General features: G+C 45.3%; 1 protein-coding gene across 1 annotated transcript in view; it reads right to left on the reverse strand.

Annotated features, from left to right (window-relative positions):
• The window catches only part of KDM4B (lysine demethylase 4B), a 302619-nt gene that overhangs the window by 141915 nt on the left and 134874 nt on the right, over nt 1-25830 (reverse strand). The window contains exons 9-10 of the mRNA XM_086947052.1: nt 20684-20880; nt 17717-17883 (exon numbers count right to left, since the gene is read on the reverse strand). Of these exons, the coding sequence (XP_086803178.1) occupies nt 17717-17883; nt 20684-20880 (364 nt within the window). The remainder of the gene's footprint in view (nt 1-17716; nt 17884-20683; nt 20881-25830) is intronic.

A 25830-nucleotide genomic window follows, 5' to 3' on the forward strand; every position in this document is an offset into this window, starting at 1 on the left:
TTACCTCATTGTGAAGATCTTGGTCCTAAAAAAATATATATAACAAAACTAATTTTTCTAACATTGGTGTAGATCTCTTTTTTTTAAAAGACCTTTATTGAATGTGTTTTCAGAGGTGATACATATATATCAGGGCCTACAACCCACCGGGCCGGCCGCTTCAAACATTCTCAATTTAAAACTGTCCGGTGGTACACAGCTGTATGGACGACAACCCTGGGGTCCGGCAGCGCTCTCTCAACCATTGTCTACAAACTATCCTCTAATTTGCGTTTATTTGCGGTTAGGTCTTATTTTTTATATTTTCTTCTGTCATTAACCATAACTCAAAACTGTGGCCAAGATACATACTCACACTCAGACGCTATTTCCATGTCCGTTTCTATCCATTAACCAACACCTTCGTACACAGTGGTTTAAGCACGTGTCAAATCACACTCACGGTGCAACACCCAGGTCTTCTATTATGCTATACCACCCACCACACCCTCTAGACCTCGTCCTTATCTTCATCTGAGCTCTGGTAAGGGTTCACACAGCTCTCCTCTGTACACATTTCAAGCGGACCACACTGCTCTCTCCGTGAACATTAACAAGTCCATGTTCCGACTCCACAAAGATTCTGTGGGTAGTTCTGAAGCTCCCCATTTTTGTGCAATATCTCTTTTAGCCACCATGACAGCCAGTGTGGCCCATATGAGTCCATATCTAGTCAGGTCGTTCGGTTCCCATATGTTTAATAGGCATTTGCGTGGTTCAGGGATGAGAGAGACTTGGAGTGCCTGTGAAATAGTATGCATGACTTGCGCCAATATTCTACTATGTGGGGCAAGTCCCAAAGCGTGTGGAACAGCGTACCCTCTTCCCCGCAGCCACGGAGACAAAAGGGGGTCAGTGCTCTGTGTATCTTGTGTAGCATGCACCATGTGTAATAAATGCGATGTAGGATTTTGAGCTGCACTAATTTAAATTTCGCGGAGATGCCCACTTCTTTCGGGGAGGCTAGCGCCTCATTCCACTCGGAGTCATCAATATCACCTACGTCTCTCACCCATTTCTCTCGCAACGCCAATGTGGGGTCTTTCAGATTATTGATCAATTTCTTGTAGGTGAGTGAGGTAGCGCTCTACTGCATGTAATCAGTAAGTAACCTGTCCTCCAGTGGTGAGGAGTCTGGCACTTCGGTGCCCCGTGGTATCGCCTGCAACAGTGAGTGTCTGATTTGAATGTACCTGTATGTTTCGTTCGGGCCTAATCCATATTGTTGCTGCAGCTGCGTGAACGCGATCACCGTGTCTTTCTCCCACAAACTTCCCACTGTGGAGATACCAATACTGTCTCATTGCGCAAAACCTTTACTATGCCTCAATCTCCCTAAAGCTTTCGTGTCCCAGAGGGGGGTTAGTTTGGTAATTCTCCCCTTCCATCCCAGCCTTGCCTGCGCTGTGTGCCATAACGTGGTCGTGTGTTTTGTGGGCCCTACCAGGTGCAAGACTTTCTGTCTATTGTACAGCGGCGACAGCATGCAGTCTGTCCCTAGCTGCGCCCAGTCGGTTCTATATGCAGGGTCATCTCTCGGCGCATGTATCCACTGGTTGGTTCACTATTTTGAGTTGCGCCGCCCAATAGTATAACTGTATGTCTGGTAGGGCGATACCTCCCTCATACCAGCTTCTTGGTAATTTGTCATGTGCGATGCTCACCGGACTACCACTCCACAGCAAGGTGGAAACCAGCGCCCTTACTAGTTTAAAATAACGTGGCTCGACCAGGTACGGTGCATTCTCCAGCGCGTACAAAAATGTTAGTAGCGCCATCATTTTGTACAGTGCCACGCGTCCAAGGAGGGTCAGTGGCAGCGTCATCCAGTGTTTGACATCTGCTCGGAGACGGTCCAGGTCGGGTTTCAGGTTTTTGTCGCATAAGTCTAGGGCATTATCTGTGATATGGATGCCCAGATATTTAAAGGAGTCTGATGTCAGCGCAAGCGGGCAACCCGGTTCCAGCACCGGCTTCGGCCCCTTCAGCACATAGATCCCGGACTTTGCCCAGTTCAGAGTATAACCCGACGTCTTCCCGTGCGAGTCACATAGTGCTAGGAGCGCCGGGATGCCCCCCTCGGGATCCGTCAAGTAAATCAGCATGTCGTCGGCATAAAGGGACACAGCCCTCCGAGCCGTCTGTCCAGCCTATTCCCTTCAGCAGTGGTGTCGTTCTGATCAGTATCGCTAGTGGCTCCAATACTAGGGCAAAGAGAAAGGGGACAGGGGGCAGCCTTGTCGAGTTCCCCGTGCCAGCGGGAATGTTTGTGAGATGTGACAGTTGACGGCAACCTGAGCCACAGGCTTGGTATAGAGGAGTCTAATCCAGGAAATGTATTTTGGGCCTAAGCCCATACGGGTCAGGATAGCAAACAGGTATTCCCATTCTACCAAGTCAAACGCCATCTTGGCGTCTAGAGAAAGGATCACTGCCGCCTCCGACAGCAAGTGGGCTCGCGCCAACACCCCATGCACCCTCCTGAGATTAAGGGCCATGCTTCTATGGGGCATGAAGCCAGATTGATCCGGGTGGATCAGCAGTTGCAGGTGGCTCAACAGTCTGGCGGCCAGCAGTTTTGCTAGAATTTGCGCTTCTTTGTTAAAAAGGGAGTTAGGGCGGTATGTGGAGCATTCTGCTGGTGGTTTTCCGGGTTTTGGTATAGCCACAATCGTAGCGGTACGTTGGTCCAATGGAAGTTCCGCCCTTTCAAGGCTGTCCAGGTACATTGCCAATAGGTGCTCACTAAGGGTCTCTGACATAATTGTATACCATTCTATGGGTATCCCATTGGGGCCTAGTGCTTTTCCCGATTGGATCGCCTGGATTGCTCGTTTTATTTCCTCCCCAGTCAGGTCTGCCTCAAGCTCTTGCACCGCCTCCGGCGGAAGTGTGGGGATGTCTATATTATCAAGGGAAGTCCTCGCAGCTTGTGCCGCGACTGCCTGGTCTGGAGTGTACACAACCTGAAAATGTTCCGCCAGTGTGCACACTATATCCTCTGGGTGCGCCTGTAGCTCTTCACGCGCATATAGGTGTTGTATGCCTCCGTTACCCCCTCTACCCTTGTCCAGCCATGCCAGCCTTTTCCCCGCCTTGTCCCCAAAAGTCATAGATCCTATGTGCAGTGTTAGCAATGCTGTCCCTGACTTGAGACTTGAGGTGGTCTTGGTACTGTTGCTGTTGCTGTTGCAATTTAAACGTGTGTGCAGTTTGTCGTGGGGTCAGCCATGTGCGCCGTGTCAGCCTCTTGGAGCGCCAGTTCCAGTTCCGAGAGTTTCTGCCTGTATGTGTGTCTGTGTCCAGAGACCGATGCAATCGCTCGCCCCCGCAGGACTGCCTTACATGACTCCCACAGAATCGAGGGGGAGGATACTGTTGCTGCGTTTTCTGCAAAGTAGTATTTGGTTGCAGATTTAAGGTCTTTTTTTGATCTGGGGGACCAAGAGATAATTGGGATATATATATAGGATAAATTTGCGCGCGTTTCTTCTCCTTAGTGGAGAGGGATAGCTACACCGGAGAGTGATCGGAAATTCCTCTTGGCAGTATATCTATGGTGTCTACGTCCCTCATTCCCTCACCGAGGAGCAGAAAATAGTCTATACGAGACAGACTATTGTGTACCGGAGAGAGATATGTGTATTGCTTTGCTGTGGGGTGGATATGGCGTCAGGCATCCTGTATTCCCATTGCCGCCATGAAGCCCGGAAAGGTTGTGTTAACTAGCACACGTGTCCTGACGGGAAATGTGTCTAGCTCTGGGTCTGAGACCGCGTTAAAATCCCCTCCTATGATCGGGTCTCCTGCCGGGAGATTCAACAGAAATTCCCCTAGCACCGGCAATGCTATGGAGTGTAGTGCTGGGGGAATGTACACGGACACCACATTCATGAGTCTACCCTCCCACTGTCCATGAACAGCCGCGAAGCGGCCTTGATCATCCACCTTGTGTTGTAGAACAATAAAGGGGGAGGTGTTTTTTACCAGGATACCGGTCCGTGACCCCGCTGTAAATTCGGCATATGCTGCCATTTTGTAACCTCGTCTATCGAGTGCGCGACACGCTGTCCCCGTGAGGTGTGTCTCCTGTAATAGCACCAGTGCGGGTCCCTGGCATGTGATCGCCTGCAGGACCAACCCTCTATTTTGTCCCCTAGTCCTCTAACATTCCATGTGAGTAGGCGAAGGGGCGGCACCGCCACGGAACGCGGCATGTCTTCAGTGGCTGCCGTGCGGGACTGGTGAGCCATCATGTGATCCTAGGGGTGTGCCCGAGTCATGCGTCTGTTGCTATCCGTGGATCTGCATGTGTGGGATATGACATGGTGAGACATAGCGCGTGTATCTTGAACCAAAACCAACAAAACTAACCCCTGCTCCACGGACATAACACCGCCCGCTTCCCCAACTTTGCAGAGTGCTTAAACCTGCCCCAAACCACCTTACTTGCTCGTGGGGGTTAAGAGTCCCAGAGCACCAAGGCTCAGTCCACCTTACTAGTCTTCACCCGACCGTGGGTCCAGGGGGCATAACTTCTGTTTGCCGAGATGTGTCCTGCCTATTTGACGTTGTAGCGGAGAGTTAGGGGTCGGTTGGACGCCATCACCCTTTGATCCCACCTCTGATGTCCTTTCCTGCAGTGTCTGTTCCTCCCGCTGCTGCTCCTCTTGTGGCTCAGCTTACTGGTTCCGACGTCCCCTGTTGGATCGGCGAGGCCCCTCCACCAATCTCCATCCATCGAGCCAGTCCTGTGCGACCTCCGGTGTGTCGAAGAACCATATCTTCCCGTCTGCCACAACTCGTAGCTTCGCCGGGAACAGCATGGAGTAGGGCAGCTCCTGTGTCCGCAACGCTTTTTTTACCTCGGAAAAGGTTTTCCGGCGTCGGGCCACCTCCGCCGTATAGTCTGGGAAGAAGGCCAGTGTGGAGTTCTGAAGTTTGATGGGCGGAGAGACTCTTGCAGCCTGCAGTATCGCGTCCCTGTCTCTAAAGTTAAATAGCCGGGCTAAGACTGGTCGTGGTGTGGCGCCCGGCTTCGGCGTTCCGCCAGGCACTCTGTGCGCTCGTTCTACCGGGAAGAAGTGGGAAAGTCCGTTGGGCTGCAGTTTGGTTTTTAGGAGTTCTTTGACGTATAGATCCATGGCTCTTTTCCCCTCCGTTTCCGGAATGCCTAGGATGCGGACATTGTTCCGTCGTGAGCGCCCTTCTTGGTCGTCCAGCTTCGCTTGTAGTTGTTTGGTGACCGTCTCCATGCGTTCCATTGCGACCTGCAGTTCCGAAGTGTCCTCCACCAGTGATTTTGCCACTACCTCCACCTGCGCCACCCGTTCTGACATTTTACGGAAGTCAGCGCGCAGTAAATTGACATTGGTGGAGATAGTCCCAACCGTTGTTTGAACATTGGAGAGGGCTTTCATAATGTCTTCCAACGTCACTTTTTTGCTTCCTTCTGTGTCTTGACCTTTGCCCGAGATATGCGGCCCTCAGCCAATGAGTGGTTGCTTTTTTCATACGCATACTTATCAAGTTTTGCTTGTGTTGACGAGTGTTTCAGCACTCTACCTGCCATGGCGACCGCCTGCACCCGGCCGTAGGCGAGCACGTGGGCAGAAGGCGCCAGCGTAAGAGCTCTGCAATGAGTCTCTGGCGCGTTTTACCCCTGGTGGTGGTTCAACACGGGGGAGATTGTCACGGTTTCGTGCACCCACTATGGCTGTGCCACTGCAGTTGTAGAGTGCGTCAGTCTGGTGTAACTTGAACACCACGGCATGCTCGAGTACTATGGGTTGTTCCGGTTCCGAAGCTGGCTATTCCCAGGACTCCCCAACATCCTGCACTTGTCCAGGGATGGCGTGGCTTCGTTTCTGTCACTCTATTGCTGTGCCCTAGCCCCCTTTTCATTGCTGTAGGGCTAGCACACCGTCACTGCCCCCGGCTTATGCCTGTGGTGTGGTTCGTGTCGGGCTGCTCGCTCACCTGGATACTATGGATAAATATCTTGGTCGTGGGTTGCCTGCTCCTCCGTCGCCTCAGTGTGTGCGCGGCACCCTTCAATAACGTTGCCCAGCAGGGAGTGTGGATCCCCGATAACTGTGTACTTGGGGCATTAATAATAGTCAGTTCCGGCTGTTATCCTGGTGGTTATCTAGGACCCCCAAGCAGTGTCTCGGTAATAGTCTGCCTCACTTGATCTCGAGGGACCTTGTATTCAGGCAAAGCTAGTCCTGTGGCGTATAAGGCGGAGATGCAATGTCGGTGTATCGCTCCCGCCACGTTCGGCTCCTCTCTTCGTCACCTGGTTCGGCGTCGAGATTTTCGGCGTCGACGGCTTGGACGTCGAACTGGCTTTCGGGTCCTTGGACGGTGCCGAGGCTTTAGGGTCTTTCTCCCTCGACGTCGATCGGTCCCTTTCGGCGACGATCTTCGACGCTTTCTGCTGGTCAACAGCCTTCGGCGCCAGGGACTCCTTCTCCGAGGATCCGCTGGGCCTGCTTGTGGTCGCGGACAGCAGATGTCGCTGCGTCGGCGCCTTCGGGCTCTTGGCCTCGTACTTTCGAGACTCAGAGTCTCTTGTGTTCTTGTGGGACGTCGAGTCTCCTACCTTATCAGGTGTCTTCTTGTAATCGGTCTCTACGACCGTGTAGCTGTCGTCTTCGGCGGCAGCGTTGTCCTCCTCCTCTGAGCACATCCCCAGCTCGTACAGCGATGGCGTCGGGGATTTTCCTTCGAGGGCGGCGTGTGCTACCCTCTGTCTCTTCCTCACATGGAGGGTCTTCTGGGCGAAGACGGCGCAGGCGTTGCAGTCCTCGCTTCTGTGTTCTACCGGTAGGCAGAGGTTGCAAACCGGGTGCTGGTCTTTCTGTGCGTACTTGTGTCTGCAGTTCGGGCAGAACTTGAACGGCGTGTTGTCCATCCTCGTGCGTTCAGGCCTCCCTGACCGCGTGGACGTCGACGATCGTCAAAGTTCGAGGTTTTCACCTTTTTCCTCTTCGTCAATGTTCTGTGAAGTCTTCTTTAGTCTTTTTCTTCCAATATCTCCTCCAACTTCCACTCTTTTCAGTACTTTCTCCAAAAATGTCTGGAGCCCAACGGGAACGATCCAGACCCGACCGCGGAAAAAAGAATCTGAAGATGGCGCCCAAGAGTGGGAGCTTCCGCAGGAAGCATGCCGACGTCACCGGAAATGCACCCGAGGAGGTGTGACGCCGACACCCACAAGGGCTACAAAAAAAAAAAAACAAAGAAAAGACTACGAATCCGGACCCAACCACAAGACCGCGGAATATGCACAGCATAGTGAATCCAGAAAGATTCACGCTGCAAAACTTATAGCAGAGCTAGGTCCATGAGCGATATGATAGTGAAGAGTAGCCCGGAAGTAGCCGATGACAACTGGCTAGGCAAGAGCAAGGGCTTTCTAAAATGTGCAGTTTGCAAAGCATGCAGGATAGGTAAGAACAGGACTACCTACATGACGGCCTTCAATAACGAGGTGATTACGATCAAAAAGAAAATCACCTGTAAATCAGACTTCGTGGTCTATGTGTTGGAATGTGCTTGTGGCCTGCGCTACGTGGGCAGCACGAAGCTGCAGGTGCACAAGCGCATTCTTCAGCACCTCAGGGCAGTGAACAACAAGGATGAGGCATACCCTGTCACCAGACATATAAATATGTGCCATGGCGGGGATATAGGATGCTTGCAGTATTATGCTATTGGCATGGTCCCACCACTTCGTAGAGGTGGCGACAGAGAGGCCCAATTGAGAGTTTTGGAAACACACTATATTCTGGAGCTCGATTCCAAAGCCCCCAACGGTTTGAATCAAACGGAAGACTTACATTCTTGTCTTTATTAGGGATCTAATTGTTCATACCGGTTGGGCCAAACATTGTCAGTAACTGCAGATCTCTTAAGGGGCAACAATATATTAGAGTCGAACATGAAAATAGTCTGCCTCCTGTTTTTAACTTCAACTTATGGTGAAGGGAGTAACAACAATTTTAATCACTAGGTTATAGGGTCTTGTTTATCACAATTACGATTTTGATATTCTCTTAAAGTGCACCAGCTTTTGAACTCACGTTATAGCAGTGTGGATGCAGTGGTTTTAGGTAGCAGCGAATGCCCACTGGGGCACAATTTTGAAAAACTGATCCAAACCATGCGTTCCCATTTAATCAATGATGTTTTCCTTTTGCGAAATTTGCACATTATATAGCGGATTTGCACGGAACATACAAATTGTATATATATATATTTTTTTTTACATGATTTTAACATGGTATATACAAATTGTTTATTTTCGTGATTGATTGCAGATTTTAATCAATTTATTTATATGGAAGTAATCGTGATGAGTCATTGGGAGCAATGAGCTGAACAAACAAAAGAAGGGTGACATTCTCTTTCAAATTGTTTAGCTTTCCACCTTTTCAAGCATGGTCAAATGTAGAAATTGTTTTTGGATCATAAAATATAGTTCTTTCTAATTGTACAAAAATATTTTACTATTCAGGCGCTACTGAACCAGGCTGAAAGTATGTTTTTTATTTCCACAGGCTGTGGGGTCAGCTGACTGTGTATCAGCACTTTAAGAATGATGGGTGTGTAACCGACCATGTCATGTGATCAAGGGGCGGAGGTCCCAAAACGCGTCATGGCGGCGTGTTCTGTGCACAAAGGATGGAATAAAATCTAAAACGCTTGCAAAATATCCGTGAGGGTCCGGTTTCGTTATTTCCTTTTGAGTTTTACTTATGGGACTAGGCGGAGTTCGTGGCATATTATATACACAGAAGAATCTTTTCCAAAGAGAAGAACAGAGGCCACAAGGGGAGTTCAGGACAGGAAACAGCTTTATTTCGGGAGGCCCCAGCATCGGCGGATGCATTTCGACAAGTAAGTCTTCTTCAGCGCCATAAGCTGTAAAGATCACATCCCTTATTAGCTCCTCCTGTTTGAATGTCTGCTAGCACCTTTTCTCCCCCTTAAGCGGTCGGCACACCAATAGGAGTCCGCGTTGAATATACCGAACTTCAGATCCCAGCATGCTTTGTGGTGGCATTGCCTAGATGGTGGCGTGGGGGAGTGAGTGACATCGTAGGATGGGTGCATGCTTCAGGCGAGTAGGGTGGGTCAGGGCACACTCGAAATAGCGGAGTCCGTTCTGAGTCCCCTCGAACTGCAGCAGCCAGCCGCTCCAGGTAGAAATGACAAGTGGGGGCAGTCGAATGCGAGACTACACGCCCCATTGAGATAAAATCTCAGTCCACTATCGTCCTCCTGTAGTGGATGGCGGACACCGGAGATACCAGTTCCCTGGTTGAAGAAATGCTGCGAGCAGTAGGGTGCCAAATTGCCTCCGGGTCACTTGATGCTGCAGGGCCATCTGGGCTGTGCGTCTGGCAAGCACAGAAAATATGCAGAAGAATCTTTTCCGAAGAGAAGAACAGAGGCCACAAGGGGAGTTCAGGACAGGAAACCGCTTTATTTCAGGAGGCCCCAGCATCGGCGGATGCATTTCGACAAGTAAGTCTTCTTCAGCGCCGTAAGCTGTAAAGATCACATCCCACATTAGCTCCTCCTGTTTGAATGTCTGCTAGCACCTGTTCTCCTCCCCCTTAAGCTGTCGGCACACCAATAGGAGTCCGCGTTGAATATACCGAACTTCAGATCCCAGCATGCTTTGTGGTGGCATTGCCGAGATGGTGGCGTGGGGGAGTGAGTGACATCGTAGAATGGGTGCATGCTTCAGGTGAGTAGGGTAGGTCAGGGCACACTCAAAATATACATATATCTGCATGGCTGGAGCAGTAAACCTCAAACTACGACTTGTGGTGAAATATACGGGATCCAGCAAATCGAGCAGACAGCATGTGAAGTACAGGCTCTTCTCATAAAGCTCTTCTGCTTCCTCAGAAAAGCTCAATTTTTTAGCTTTCCTGAAGTGACCATTCACCACAGAAGTTAGCAAATAAATAGTTAGTCATATTTATTCCTAAAAAAACAGCACAAAATGGAATTATAGTTGTAGATTAAATGCACAGACCAATGAAATTCGCCAGTTATGAGCACACTAATTCACACAACCCACTGTCTCTTTAGATAGTCTGCCTTTGTTTCCTGGTAAGCTAGTTTATTCAGCAAGGCGGGCAGCAAGCGTTATGGTATCAAATCTAAAAAATTCTGAATATCATTTCACCAAATCATCCTAAGCCATCCAATGGCAGAGACTCTGCATGGGGTTTGGAAGCAGGTAGGTGGACTAGAAAACATTTTAGGAAACAAAATTTGTTACCTTACCTTCTTTACCTTGCTAAACCTGGGTTACAGTTCTCCCAGAAACCATCTCCTCAGGCAACTGACAATTGTTCTTTCCAAGTTGATGGCACCCCTGTTTGAACCCATCATAAAGGAGGTCTCCAACATCTTTCCTGGAAGGTCGTTGGTTTTTCATGTGGCTATGTCAGTTAGAAAGCTGAATGAGCATTGATATTTATGAACTGATGAGCTATAAACATTTGTTCATCATAATTGGGCATCTTGTCAGGCCCACCTTCCTAAAGCCATTACTGATTTTAACAAATAATTGCACTGTCAGCTGTCACCATAACCCTACTTCTCTGACTGAAAGTTGTGGAAAGAACCTTCCGCTGTTTTTGAGAGAACTCAAAGGAACTAAAAGTACAACATATAACAGACCAGGCTGACATGACTTTTCCAGATAAAACTCTTTACTAGAAATCGAAATCTTATTTAGGAGCTAATGCATTAGTGGTCAGAGATTCCCAAATAGAATTGAAGCACTTTACTTATAGATCTTGAAATACAGCCTTGAAAAAGCCCTAAACTTGCATGATTTTAAAGGGTGAAACAGAAGTTAGCTTAATTTGAGACTTTCTTCAAAGGCTTACTTTGAGACGTACTTTGAGACGTACTTTGAAGACATCTTCGGTTAAATTCACATATAGTCTCATTTATGAAAGAAAAAAAAGAGCAATAAAGTACTGTATTGTGAAAATTATTTTAATTAAATTGCACTCTCATTGTAATTCTTATTGTGTTGATTTCACCCGAAGAAACCCAATAAATCTTTTGGAGGATAGACTCATTTTGGTCTGACAGTGAAACTAAGTCGGAGGTGTTGTTGGCCCAACCCTCATGAGTGGCTTCTGTTCTTCCTTACCTGAAATTTAAAAACTTTGAAAAAAGGGGCATTAATTGGCGGGCCATGAATGTGTTGGGCCTCTAAACGGGCATAAGTACAGCACATTTGTTAGTTGGGAGTTGTATGTGCAGGTCTTGCCTCTATCAAAAGGACTAGATAGATAGATCGTTGCTTATGTTTAAACTTGCTAACCAAAAGTGTATAGTTCTTTATTAGTTTGAACCAAAGGGCATTCCACAAGGGGAAAGGGTGCCCCAGGTTCACACTTAAATACTCCATAGTAGACATTTGTAAGCCATAGGATTTCAAACTGTACTTTTCCTAAGCACTGCTGTTTAGACTCAAGAAAAGATGCATTAGCGAGTCCCTGGGCAATTTATTTGCATACTGATTTATTCTGTTACCCTAGATGCACATTTCATGTTGTATCGGCTTGCTACTCTTTTCTACCTTCCATTTATATCAAATAATCCCAGGATGTATGAAAAGCTTCTTGCAAACCTAGTTCATCACGACTATTGTCTCTGAATGATTTATAAAATCTGCATCCACAGTCTCAAGTTCCAGGTGCAGTCAAACAAGGCCTTTATTGGTGCTGTTCTTGCCGGTCCTTCAAACACAACTTGGGGGACTCCCTTCTGCACTTGAAGGGATCGAGAAGCCGGACAGATGCTGAAATGGGCAGGGTCAATTTTTTAGGTCGAGCCTGTGCATCGCATGTGCTGCTCTGCGAGGCATGCTTTATTGAGGCAGGGACTAGAAGCTCCGCCCACATTTTTCAATGGCCACTATAAACACAGGTTGTTCATTGGTCAAATGGCTTAATAATCCCTCCTTAGTACCGCCTGGTCTCGTTTTGTAACCTCCCAAGACAACACCCCTTGTTACATGTGTCGTTGCTCTGTAGGCTTAAAGTACAGCCTCTGAGCACTATTTTCTCAAATAGCCCTGCAGGCAGCACTCGCTCTCTAACGCTTTATTCGTTTTAAAGCACGTATTTGCAATGTAATAGGTCTTGCATTTGTGAGAGTTTAAGCTATTGGCATTGTAAATGACAATGCCTTTTATTTATCCATTTCAAAAACAACACAAATAAAAGGCATTGTTATTCATAATGACAATAGCTCAAACTCTTGCAAACGCGAGACCTATTGCATTGCAAATGCTTGATAATGTTGCTTTCTTAGGACCCTACTTCAGAATGTTTCCCCTCTTAAAACATTTGAATTTTCAGATTGAAATACTACTTTGATTTGTTATGTTCACGTTTTTATTAGAGGTTTTTTGTAAATTGCAAAACATATTTAAATGCGAGCGCATGGAGATATTCCACCTTTTATAAATGCAGAATACCCATGATTATTAAATACAGCAAACTCAAGCAAAAGTGATAGAAAACAAGTAATTTCCACCAAAATAGAAATTCAAATAGTAAGAAAGTAAACTAGGAGGAATACCATCCTGAACACAACCTTGACCACCAGAATGAAAGGCTTTCTACAGTGACAGATGCACCCACAGTCCTTCCTCTGTCCCAAGCACAAATGGAAAGACTGACTATTTTCAAAATGACGATTAGAGCATCCAAGTAATAAACCATTCAACAAACACACGAACAGACACCATAAATCGTTAAAAAAACATTCACCTAAGAGTTCTTGGAGAGGTTGACACAAAAACCAGTTTATGAACCAAACTCAATCTTCGAAGAGGAATAATGGTCAGCCAATTTACGCAAACAAATTCTAAACTAGGAGTCAGATCACATGTAAAAGGAGAAAAACATACAGCACAGCTCCGCTACTGCTGAAATGCACAAGGAAGACCCATGTCACAAAATAAAATACCAAAATCACGACAGACAGAAGAATGCCAGAGTTCCAGCATTACACTACATAATACTGATTTAGATGAATTGTATGCAAGGTTACGTTAATGTAATACATTGAAGCGTGTAAACACTGCATTGAAACAGATCTAATTTTCACTCAAGTCTGACTGCATTTGTCACCAGAAAGCCACACTGCTTCTTGCTGAGTAGAGACATCATAAAGGCAGTTTTTTCTACAGCAGATATGGGGACATTTATAGCACCATGTTTAACTACTGAACGGGTCAAATTAAATACTAGAAACCAAGTATTGATTTGCATCTTACCACACATTCTGAGTTGCAGGTTAAATGGCGTAAAATGTATTAGGCAATCAATTGTGCATATTGCGAGTTAATTTTTACATGACCAACTTCAAGTTTATTCTACGTATCTGTGGCTCTGTTATAGGAGGCTACGAATTGATGAGGATATGACCCTGTACCGCAACGGATAGAAAACCTTCTGCCATAAGTAGAAGGATAATGGAAATAAATTTGAGTCCCAAGATGTTATCCGCCTTAGGCTGTACTCCTCCATATGGTCACAAAACTCAGTGACTTTCCTTATCCTTAAAATGTACATTAGGGGATACTTTATCCCACATGCATTTCCTGTGGTTTGCGCTTGGCTCTGGTCAGCCAACATTTCACACCATGCAGAGAAATGGGGAAAAGAAGAGACTGGGCAGAGGGTAAGAGCGTCCATCCCATCAGAATACAGTTATACTCTTATGCAGCGCTATTGCCAATCGAGAGACACTTCGGAGTATTAAGACTGATTTCAGGGTTAGAGGGTGAAGTCTGACAGTATTCAAAATGCATAATCACTGTGGGCAGAACGTACAGAAGGTATTTTGTGCACCTCGTCCAATGACTACTAGGTTTTTGAGCAGCTCTATGGCTTACGGTTGGCTAGTATATTGGAGTACTCTGGCGAAGCATCCAGGCACAATATAGTAACGCTGCTGGTCAGGCAAAGCACAGTGAATTTAAACGAAAACTGGTACAAGCAGCATGGTGCTGCACTCACTGTTACGCAGGCAGTTTCTGTTGAAGTAATTGAGGCGGAACATGACAGTTTATGGGACCAATAAAATATCGCAGGGAATTAGAGAGGCAGTATTTACCACACAAGCCTCAGTAAGGAAAAGACCATCTTGGTGGTAAGTAATTACTTGCGGCATAAAGGACAAGTCAGCACAAAATTGGGTCCAAAAAGTTTAATACAGCAGAACTTTTTGCTACGGTGCCTTTAGGAAGAATACTTGTGGGTGTTCAGACAAGTAACACGTCTCCATATCTGAGTGTCAGAGATGCATGAACCAATGTAATGCCTGAAGATGTGACCCAGAGTAACCCATTGCAGATATGGAAGAGGGCTTGCAACAGGGCAGGTCTCCGAGCCAACTCCGGGATAAAGGAGACCGGTTTTAGCTAAAGAGAGAGCTACAGTGTGAACCTCTCACTATGTTACTTCAGTGGGTAAGTGACAACAGTTGCGGTAAGGTTGAAGGATTAGTGTGCAGGCGGACAGGACTTCGCCATAAGCAGTTTGAGTGGTTTCAATACTGCGACGGCAGGCGTCTTATAGTTGTACAAGTGACCATTGAATTCCAGATGGGAAGAAAGTTGTAAGGAGTCCACAGTTTAGAGGCATCTTTACCATGCAGGGAATTCCTTAGATTGCTCAGAAGATAGCTAGATTTGAGTGTTTAGCTTTGTGTGACTGCTGTGCTCAGCTCTAGAGGATAGGTTTAACACAGTAGAATGGATACATTCAGGAGTTTGGTCAAAAAGGAAGCAATTACAGAGAAGCCAAGCTTGGCCGTGTATGTATAGCAATAAGTGAAAATGATCAATTAATAGTGATGCATCTAGAAAAGAAAAAAAAATAGAAACTCAGTTGACTAACAGACCAAAAAAACACATGGGGAGGAAAGTGATCAGGAAGGATGGTGGGGAAATTGGGGAATGTAGCAAAAGAAAGTGGAGAAAGAACAAATGGGTCTCAGAAGTAAAAAAAAAAAAAAAAGCAAAATAAAATGACGAAAACAACAAACTGTTTCTGTACCACACCTTTTATTTAACAAACTGGTTTAAAAAAACACTACAATTGCAAAAATGTTTAAAAATATATTCTAAAGTCATTTCAACACTAAACACTGTAATGCAATTTTTTTTAAAAATTCATTTTGCAACCACTCAACAGTACTGGTTTTATAGCATTATTCGTGCCAGGTGCTTATTTCTGCCGTGAGCTCTTCAATCGTTAAAAAAGTGGTGATGGATGTTCCTGGTTTCTCAATAGATTATGTTGAATTTGAGCTTTTCCTGGCTTTTTAGAGGATTCATGCATTTACAAAAAGATAGGAGAATTTTTTTGTCATTTCTTTTTGAATGGATTTGGAGCAGCTGATAGTTTCCATTATGATTTTCTTCAAAGGGGATTTTTACAAAAAGGGGTGGGCACAGATTCAAACTTTTAAACATTTTAGAACTCGAGACTTTTGTTTTAAGTTAATGGTAAACATTGCAGAGAAATATGGTGGGATCTCTCCCCAATTTATTTGTATCCAGTTTCACAAAGATTAGGACAGAGGTCTCTTAACGGACAAAGTTCTTCAATATAAAAAGAAAAAAAAGTTCACATTTGAGACTGGAGTAATAGTTTTTTTTTTTTAAGAAAACTGGTCTGTTAAATATGCCAGACTTCCAATAGCTGCCATTTGCTTTTCATCTTATTCCTTCCTGCGTCTTCAGTAACTTCGGTTGTGCTTGCATTCAATAGTGTGTTTGTAGTTTTTACATCAGGTAGTGTTTGTTCTGCTGTGGGCCTGTCTGATATATCCCTGTCCAAAAAAGTAGGGTAAAAAACAGCTGCAGCCTTCAGCTGGCCTGTTTAAAGAAAACCCGTTTTAATGGTTTCACAAAAAACATCAAGTTCAGTTTCGTTAGTGATCCCTTCTGTCCATATTTGCAATATCCATCTTATCGGTTTTGACCTCAAAGGAGTCGAGGTCTGTTAACTTCATTTTTGTTCCTGAAGCAGGTTAGGAGCAAATACTGTTCCTGCAACCGGCTTCTAAAGCACCAAAAAAATTGAGGTAATCATTTTAACTGGAATTGCAAATTTGAATAATTGGAAAAGGCTGTGTAAGTTCATTGGGTGGACTTAACGTCAGATATTCTGGCTAAAATGAAAATATTGGTAGTTTCAATTTAGCAGAAAAATAATTAGGTTTTCTTGCAGATTGTTCTTTCTTAAATAAAATCAACTGGTCTATTATCTCAAAGGCAGTAAATGTTGGGGCGGAGGTTCAAGTGAACAGCGTCTTTTCAGGCTTAACAGAATGGCTTTTTCACAAGGTCTTTTGGGCAGTTTGGAAGTAAAGTAATAAGGAATGTTTGCACATGCATCTTTTAATACTGAAGATGTGATCACCCCGCTTCTCTTTGCACGCAGCGAGTCGTACGCTTTACTTCTCTTTTCGATCTTCGCTGGGTCAGGCTTGTGATTGTGGGGCGTTCTTAAAGTAACTTCATCTCCTACAGTGTTTGCTCTGCCCCGGCAGTCAATCGTGCCATATTCTGTACACTTCCATATTGCTTTTCGTCCAATTTGTCTTTCTCGCTGAAATAAATAGCCGTCCAATACCAACTGCCGGTTTCCTCTTGGAGTTATGAGGTAATCCACTGTCGTGTTTAAATTTCCTACAAAAGTACCAATAAATCCAATTTAATACGTGTTAGTAATTCGTTGGAGGGTTAGAGAGAGGAATGTGGATGTGAAACATTTCAGGTGGACTACGTGCCGTATTTATGCGCTGTGACAGTTTAAAACGTCCTTTCCAGGCTGAGGCAGTCAGGATTGTGAAGCAGTTCACCTTCACTTAACATTCTAAACTGTCACATTTATTTTAAAAATACATTTTTCAAATCTATGTGCACTTTAGACATTTTTGCAACATGTTGCCCACTTAAAAGGGGTATTTTGTTTTTTTCTTAATAGTTTACTTCTCATATGGTAGTTTAAAAAAATAAGATTTAAAAAAACGTAAAAGCAATATAGGAGACCAAGACTTATTTGTACCAAAATGGGCGAATACTCCTAAAAACTAACTTATGGTGAAATGGAACACCTGGAAGCTTTAGGTAGGACAATCCACTGCATCGGAAGAGAGAAGACTACAAAGACACGACGCGGCCTGCTCTCCAATTACACAGTGGCTCCTGGAGCAGCAGCCACAACTGAGAGTGAGAGAGAAGCAGAACTTACACAGTAAATAGTCGGTTTCCATTTCTTTACATGATATCGCAGCAGGCATCGTTTACCTCCCGCTCATCCACAATGTGACTATAGCCCTGTTAAGTGGAGGTTATACCCGTAAAATCTATCAGTCAAAACAATTAAAAGAATTATAGTTTCCAAATAACCTTTCTGATGCAGTCACCACCACCACCTGAAAGCCAAGAAAACTGGCTCCTGAAAAAAATGCCTAGCATGTAATCACAGGAGTTCACGAGACCAGAGAGCGTTCACTTGACAGCCGCCCTCAACCTATGCAGTATCAGTCCTGAAAGCTTAGCCCCACCCCCTACTATCCTTGCCCACCCAGCCCTTATTTTTGATACCTTCAAAGATTTCTGTGTCTAAGCAGCAGTCGTCATCTGCCTCGATTTCCCTCTTGAGATCCTGTAGTTTTTCCTCACTCAGGCTGGAATCCATGGCCAATGCCTCTCCCAGCGATTTCTGGTCCTGCGTTTTGTGTCTTCGAGGCTGGGATCGTTTTCGATGCACCCTAGATTAAGAGTGAAACAATCTTAAGTAAAAAGAATCCTTACCAGAACAGATTAGACCCACAGCCGAGGAGAATAAGTTTCTTAGCATAAACCATGTTGACACCATATGCACTGACACTATGAGCCTCCACTACAATGAGATGGAAAATGGTGAATGTGAGTAATCCCACCAGCATCCATCTGGCACTTCTTAATTTGAGACTCCACAAAATGGGCTTAAGTGGAAACAGACAAAGATGAAATTATACCACAGCGGAGAGGAGCAAATTCCATCTTGCCCTCTTGAAAGAGAAACCAGGATTGCAATTCACTGTCACCTACTCTTGGAATTTTCCAGGAGCTATTAAGCAAAAACTAAACATGAATAAGCAGGCAAGGCCTAAACAACAAGTATCAGAAGTCGCACTCACCCGATACAAGAACTCTGCACAAAGCTTTGTACAATTGAAATCTTTTTCCTCTCTAGCATCCACCTACCAATGCCTCAGCTGTGCTACAACTGCCACATTCTACCCATTCCCGATCTCACAAAGAAGCTCCAAACAATTCAAAAATTTTGAATCCAGATGAAGGATCTTCACCGGTAATACATCAGTATTTGCTAATCAGTGTGACGGTTCTTTACTCTTAGTCCAGCCAGCTTTAGATGCCACATTTAAGGGAAGCCTCAAATAGACTGGTAAAGGATAGCTGGAATATTCACATGAAAGTATTTTGCATGGTTACCTCTCTGCCCCTACCATCCGGCCTAGGGTCTGGAATCCATGAAATGATGCCAAGAAAAACTAAATCTAGGTTGCTGCCCTGAATTTCTTCTACCAAAGGCATATTCCAGATAAGTATTAGATGCTTCTTTAATCTGTCAGGAGCGATGCTTTTAACTTCAGGAACAAGTTCCTTGCATTGCTTAAAAAACAAACAATTTGGAGGATCTCCTAAGTGAAATCTTTTTGCTCACCTTGACCCCAAATTGCCTAAAATTATGTCTTATGCCAGCCTCTGACTTATTCAGATTTAACCAGAAATGAAAAGGTTTTGTTTTCCTCTCAGCCCCAAAGTGGGAGTAATTGAAAATACAAATAAGAGAAATCAACAAAGGTGTGTTGACCATCACCTAGAGTTGGAAAAAAAGAGAACAATGAGCAGCAATGTGAAGAGTCACTCTCATGGACCGCCCCCAGTCAGCAATCGATGGAAGACCCAAGTGTCAAGAGGGAGGGAGTAAAGGGGAATTTATAGAGTTCCAAGCCAACACCTAATCCCATGTACAAACCAGACAGATCAATGCATGTAACCTATAGAAGTTTTCTTAACCTTTGCATGTATCGGAAAGTGTTCCTGGAAGAAGTTGCAAATATGGATTGTCAGTTCCACCACTAAAGGGAAGATACATTTTCAATGTTTTACGTTTATTCTGTAGAGTCAAACAGCCACCGGGAATATACCTTGAGAAACTTTACCGCAACCTTTTTAAATCCAAGAAATCGCTCTCGGAGACAAATGTTTGTAGCATTGACACCACGGTCATCAGCACCAACAGTTTCAACATGTATGTTGAAACTGCTTTCGCGCAGCATCATAGAGCTCTCCATCATTGCATGTGCCAGGTATCAGTTAGAGATGGAATAGTTACCTCTGGGTTCTTTCCATCATTAAATCTGTATTAATCAACCTTTCTGCTCTCCAGCAGTAAGGGTTACCATTTTCTTTCCTGTTGAACTTAACGTTTGTTAATATATGAACCACTCTCAACGTCAATGCAGTATTAACACAGGGTGATGTACACATCCTTTTTGTTTACATCCCTGCAAAAATAGTGGATTTCAGGGGATAACTGGATGTGTATTTGGCTGTGTTTTTCAAAGTCTACCCTTCCTTGATCGAACAATCATTTATCTTTTACAATGTATGACAAAAAGATTTAACAGCAAAGACATGCCCACAGTGGTGCGTGCGTTATCCCCAACGTGCTCTGTGCCAGCTGAAGTATTGCTTTGCAGGCCCATAGGACTGCCTCTAGTTGCTTCCATCCATAACCAGAAAAGGAAACGTTCGGAGGATGACAAGTTACATCACTGAATTTAACAAGTGCGGAAAGCCATGCCTTCGATAGTTTGCTTCAAGAATATTCCCAACTCTGGGATTTGCAGAAAATCGAAACAAGCGCTAGTCATTAAAGTAGCCACTCTTCTGTGTTAATCTTATGTGCAAAGATTGATCAAGCAGCTAGTTAATTCCCTGCGTATACAGGTCTGAAGTGTTCATGCCTTCATGGTATAATTTTGTTGCCTCTGTTCCCTAATTTAAGTTTTATCGAGGGTCAACTATACCCACAGGTCAAAAGAGTAAGCTAAAATGTGACAAGCAATCGGTTTCTAATATTTCACGAAAGTGGGTAAGTTTATTTACCTTTACCACCAACCCTCCCTAATCTCAGAGAACATGTTTGAGGAGTAGGAATCTAAACAGTAAACGAAATCCAGAAAGGGCAACAAAGTGCATGAAATAATAAGAAAGATATCAATCAGGCATTAAAACCTAAAGAGTTGCATTTACGAACAGCCAAGGAGGCATGGTGGCAACCTCCAATGTCAGTTAAATGGAACACTTTTCCGACCCGTCCACACCCTTACCCGAAAACTCCTAATCCTATAATCATTTGAGCTGCACGGGTGTACTAAAAAAAAAAGATGTATATAGATAACATTCCCAAAAAGTCCGCTCTAAGCATTTACATACACTACACGCATAACCCAAAAAAAATCGAAATATTAGGTTAGAAAAGGGCATATTAGTTACCTGCGAGCTAGCTTGGCCTTCAGAGCTGCCTTGTTCGAGTTCCATTTCTCCAAAAGAGGGCAGCTAACAGCGGTGGGCTTTAGATGATCCAGGGGGGCGAGGTCCTTGCCTTGTTTCCAAAGTTCATAACGATCTGGCTGAAGAACCCTCACAAATACATCCATGGAGATCTTAACCATGTCTTTGCGACAGGTACACTGAAAAAGGAACATGCGAAAGTAGACTTGTAGTGCAGTGACGGAATTAGAAGATTACATTTTAACCCACCCCAAACCACATAAGCAAGAGATCCACCCAAAATGTTTTTTCCACCCAATACTGCAGAATAGCCATAAATCAATAACCGATACAATGTAGTATTTGAAAGAGTGTAAGTTAATCTCAACAGTAAAATGAATGTGCATCTAAAATACGAGCAGGAGTAAAGGGTGGGGCTTAAAAACTTTTCTCCGCAGCCTTTGAGGAGTAATGCTTACAAAAGGTAGGCTCAGTGGGTAGCCTAAACTAATGCCCAACAAATGTGTTCAAAATGCACATGCCTCTGGAAAACAAATGAAGCAGGTGTAGCCCTGGTGGAAGAGCATGAAGTCTTGGGGGGGATCGCGAGCTTCAGTCTTAAGCCGGATATACACTAGACTATCAACAGGACGCTAGCACTCCTTGCTGTGGTGAGTCCACCACAGTGGTCAGTAGATGGTCCATCCTTTGAAAGACAGTCTTTCTTTCCAATTAAAACAAAGATTCTGCAGGCTCTCAAAACGGACTCAGCAAGATCTTTAGGGTTGCTATGAGGAAGACGCAACTATTCTTATTTTAGGAGATAACATTCTGGCCTGTGAAGCTAAACCCAACCTAGTGGTACTGGACCTTTGATGTAAACAGGGTCTGTAGGGGCAGCTTTATATTTCTTCTCAATGCGAGGGTTGAGGACCCGAGCCCTGACAGGATCTTTAAAAACCTCTGTTGCGTGCTTAATGACTCCTTTAAGCATTGGCAAAATGGCAGTAGGCCTTTGTGTGTTATCAAAAGTGTCTAAAAGGAAACTTTCCTCCACAGCATCAGTGTGCATGTCAACCCCATGGTACTGGGCAGCTCTTTGGACTAGTAGGTTAAAACCTATAGTGTCCTCTGGTGGGGAAGGGTCTGGAAGGGTATACATCATCTTGTGGGACGTAAGGTACATCAGGGGTGTTATAATCATCCCAAGGATTAGTTGACTGAGGAGGACTATTGGTCCCTGCTGGGTCATGTGCACCACCACCTGTGCCATCAGAGTCTGTATCATCATCTGGATTAGTGGATGGTGTAGGAGAATGATGTGGTGGAGGAGGTGTAGGAGGAGGAACAGTATGGGGAGGTGGTGGAGAAGAGACCCTTAGTGGAGAGGTTGCAATGTCTCTACTTTGGAGGAGGAGGAGGTGCTGGTGCTTCTAGTGGCCTCTTCTTGGAGCTAAGAGCTAGTTGGCCAGTCTTAGGATCTTTAACAAGAGTTTTTTGGTAAGGATCTGGTGTAAAAACTTCTTCTGTATAGGGCAGATCCTTAGACGTCGAAGTTTTCGGTTCCGGAGGTTTTTTCGGCACAGAGTCGGTAGATGGTCTAGGGTCTCTTGGTTTAGAAGTGTGACCTTTTGAAATTTCTTTTACCGGAACATGTTTTTTCGGTTCCGGGTGTTTCTTCGGCTCCGAAGCATGTGAATCTGGGCCTTTAGGTGGTTTTTTACTTTACTTGGCTCAGAGTGCGGTTTCGGCATCGATGAGCCGCTGCCAGTCTTCGGCGCAGAGTGCTTGGGTGTTGGAGCAGCAGTTGGCGTGGTTGAGTAAGATGGCTTCTTCTTTGGTGTCAGTATCGGATCCGCACCGGGAATAGGCTGGCTCGAACAGGAGCCGCCTAAAGGCTTAGTATGCTTCTTTGCCGGGCCCGAAGGCAGGGCGTAGGAAGCAGTCTCTCGGTGTGCACCCGGGCCAGAAGGTGAGAGTGTGACCGAAGCCTTTTTTGAGGGTGTCGAGGAAGGGTTGGGGTCGACGGTCTTACTATGAAACGTTGAGCTGGAGTGATGTCCTCGACGTCGGAGTCTTCAGCATCAGAAGAGCTGGAACTTTCTTCGGCGTGCTGATGTTCTGGCATGTCGACGCCCTCTCCAAAGATGTCATCGGGTGATCAAAGCGGACGAGTGAGCCATTGTTCTTCGAGCTAGTCGGTCCCGAATAGTCTTCTTGGAGCGGAAAAAGGCACAAGCGGAACAGACTTTGGCCTCGTGCTCCGGTGAGAGGCAAAGATTGCACAACTCATGTAGATCGGTGTGGGGAAAGTTCGACCCACATTGAGGACACTTCTTGAATGGCATCCTTTCCATGAGCCAGAAGATGAGGCGTAGGTAGGCCCGAAGGTCTTAGTCGACGACCGGAATCGAAGACTTTGAAGTTGGTGAAGAATCGCGTCGATGTGGATCACGATCGAAACAATACCGTCGAACTGGGTGAGGATTGCGCGTCAAAGGAAATTCTGTTCCAAACCGGAGCACAGGAAACACACACAAGCCCGATGGCGGGAAAAAACTATCGGAGGATGGAGCTAGTGCCCATGAGCAATGTGGTCCAAAGGAGGAGTCACCTATCTCGTGACTTCCAAAAATCTTTTCAGGACAACAACAAACCGCTAACATCCGGGCCCAACACTAGGTGGCGATCTATGCACAGTGTGTAATCTGCAGCTCATATGCCTCGAACATAATGGTTCCACCTTCAGAATTTTTCAATTATTCTATTAACCCGGCAGTGTTTGAATAGGTCTAGACTTTTACACATTGCAATTAAGTTCCGTTTGTTAAAGTATCCACCATGTGATTATTAGAAGTGGGTTGGGGGATTTGAAGACTATTTGGATTCCATTCCCTGTTGACACCTTCTCCCAGCCAGGATATGAATGACAAAAGACGTTCGCGATAGCCAATTACAGAGTGGCTTACTGCCACTCGTATGTTTTTCTGCACTTAAAACAAAGCGCCGTTATCAGCGTAATGTATCTTTTGGCCAGAGCCTAGCACCCCCTGGGATCACTTGAGCCCAGTTTGAAGACTCCTGCTCCAGATACATAGATTACATCCAGATCATAAGGTCCCTCTGCTTGCAAAGCTATTTCAGAAAGGATTGCGTCACTCAAATGAACGAGAGGCCTGCCATTATCACTGTAACCTTCTCCACTATGCACAGATGAAGATACAGACTATTTAAAACACCTGTTTGGGGGCCACAGGCAAGCAAGGGAACTGGGCATCAGCGGTGGGGGCTTGGATTGTTTGCCTTTAATGTCCCTAGAGTTCGTTCTACATTAACTCTGCAAAACTGGGCCAAGTATAACGCCTTTAGCTCTTGACGCTCGTTAGCAGTGACAGGCGTCTCAAGAAGGTAGTCTGGGGGTCCATCAAGTTCAAAAATCAACAATGGCACAGCAGCACAACTTATTTTCCAACACAGCGCTTGTCGTTTACAAATTGGAAGTACTTTGTTGCACTCAATAGTGAACGCACAAATGAATATTCAGAGATGCATGCAACTTTACCCAGGGTTCAAGGTCCCATTTCCACCTTTCCCTAGCTCGATGTAACATATGGTACAGCAGGTTTCAGGCACAGGTGCAGGTGCAGTGCTGCCAACCTTGTTCGGGATTATGTGCGAATTACAGTCCTAGTACCAGCATGTAAATTTCAGCAGTGCAAGTGCTTTTCTCCCACCAGTCAGGCCTGCAAGATGTGTCTCGTCCCTCCTCCAGGGGAAAGTTACGATAAATGAGATTGCCTTAGCAATTTGGTCGCTGGGTGCGCTCTCACAAGGTTCTCTGGGAGTACCCGCAACTCAGGAATTACCAGCTTCTGCTCGCCAAGGTAGGCAGCAACTCCAGCAGGGATGGCAATTCTCAGGCAGGTCAGCCTTCAGGTACTTCAGGGGAGGGAGAAAATGCTCTTACTCCCAAGTAAGACCCTAGGTGATATCCTCCTCCAATGGGAAACTGGCTGTCAAGCAGGCAACTGCTCCAGCTGGACATAGGTTTTCTGGGTACTGTGCAGAGTTCGCCCGTCTTTGTCCAGGAAAACTAAAACAAGTGTCAGCAGCACAGCTCCCCCTTTTATACGGATAAAGCAAGCAGGGGTTGTGAAATCTGTCTGCACTCCCAGAACCGGTATTGGTGGGTTCTTTTTCAGGTGGCTGTAACCTGGCCGTGTTTCAGTCACATCCTTTGGGAAGAGAGATGCTTTCCACAGCAGGGTCATGTCCAGATTGGAGTATCGACAAAAGAGGCACACCTATGTGAGCTCTCTGAAACTGGTTATGAACATTCACTCTGAACAGTGATCAGGAAAAGAGAAAAAAACTTGTTTCCCTAAAGGACTCTACACACACTGGACAGGGACTGCAGTCCCACCCTTGACCCACACCATGTACCAAACGGTAGTCAGGGAGACTAAACAGCCCGTTGCAGCAGGTGGACCAAATTGAATTTCTAAAAGGGAATACAGTCTCTACGTTCTCTGCTTCAGAATCTAAACTACCTCACCACCTATCTAGTGCTCGCTTCACTCATACACACAATGTATGCACCAGGCAGGCCACACACGTGTGTGTGTATATATATATATATATATATATATATATATATATATATATATATATATATATATATATATATATATATCACACACAAACATACACACACATATGGAAAATGCTACTTACCAGAATGCATCTGTTCTTGGTTGGCATGTAGAGCTGCAGAGTCCTACACTTAGCAATAGATTGCCACCTGGTGTTGGGCTCGGATGATTGCAGGTTGTTGTCTTCTTGGAAGAAGTCTTTGTAGTCACGAGATAGGTGACTCCTCCCTTGGACAATACTGCGCATGGTCATCGACTCCATCCTTAGATTGTTTTTCGCCATAATGGGAAATGATGGAGTTAGTAGAAGTAAAGAGAAAGGATGTCCATGCGTGTGCATCTAATTAAGATGAGTACTGGAACGGATACAAGTCCCGGGGAGGAGGGAAGGCGTGTAGGACTCTGCAGCTCAACATGCCAAGAACAGATGCATACTTGTAAGTAGCATTTTCCGTTCGAGGCATATGAGCTGCAGATCCTACACTTAGCAACGATTGT

This window comes from Lissotriton vulgaris, chromosome 12 (genome assembly GCF_964263255.1).
Source record: "Lissotriton vulgaris chromosome 12, aLisVul1.2, whole genome shotgun sequence".
Classification (NCBI taxonomy): domain Eukaryota; kingdom Metazoa; phylum Chordata; class Amphibia; order Caudata; family Salamandridae; genus Lissotriton; species Lissotriton vulgaris.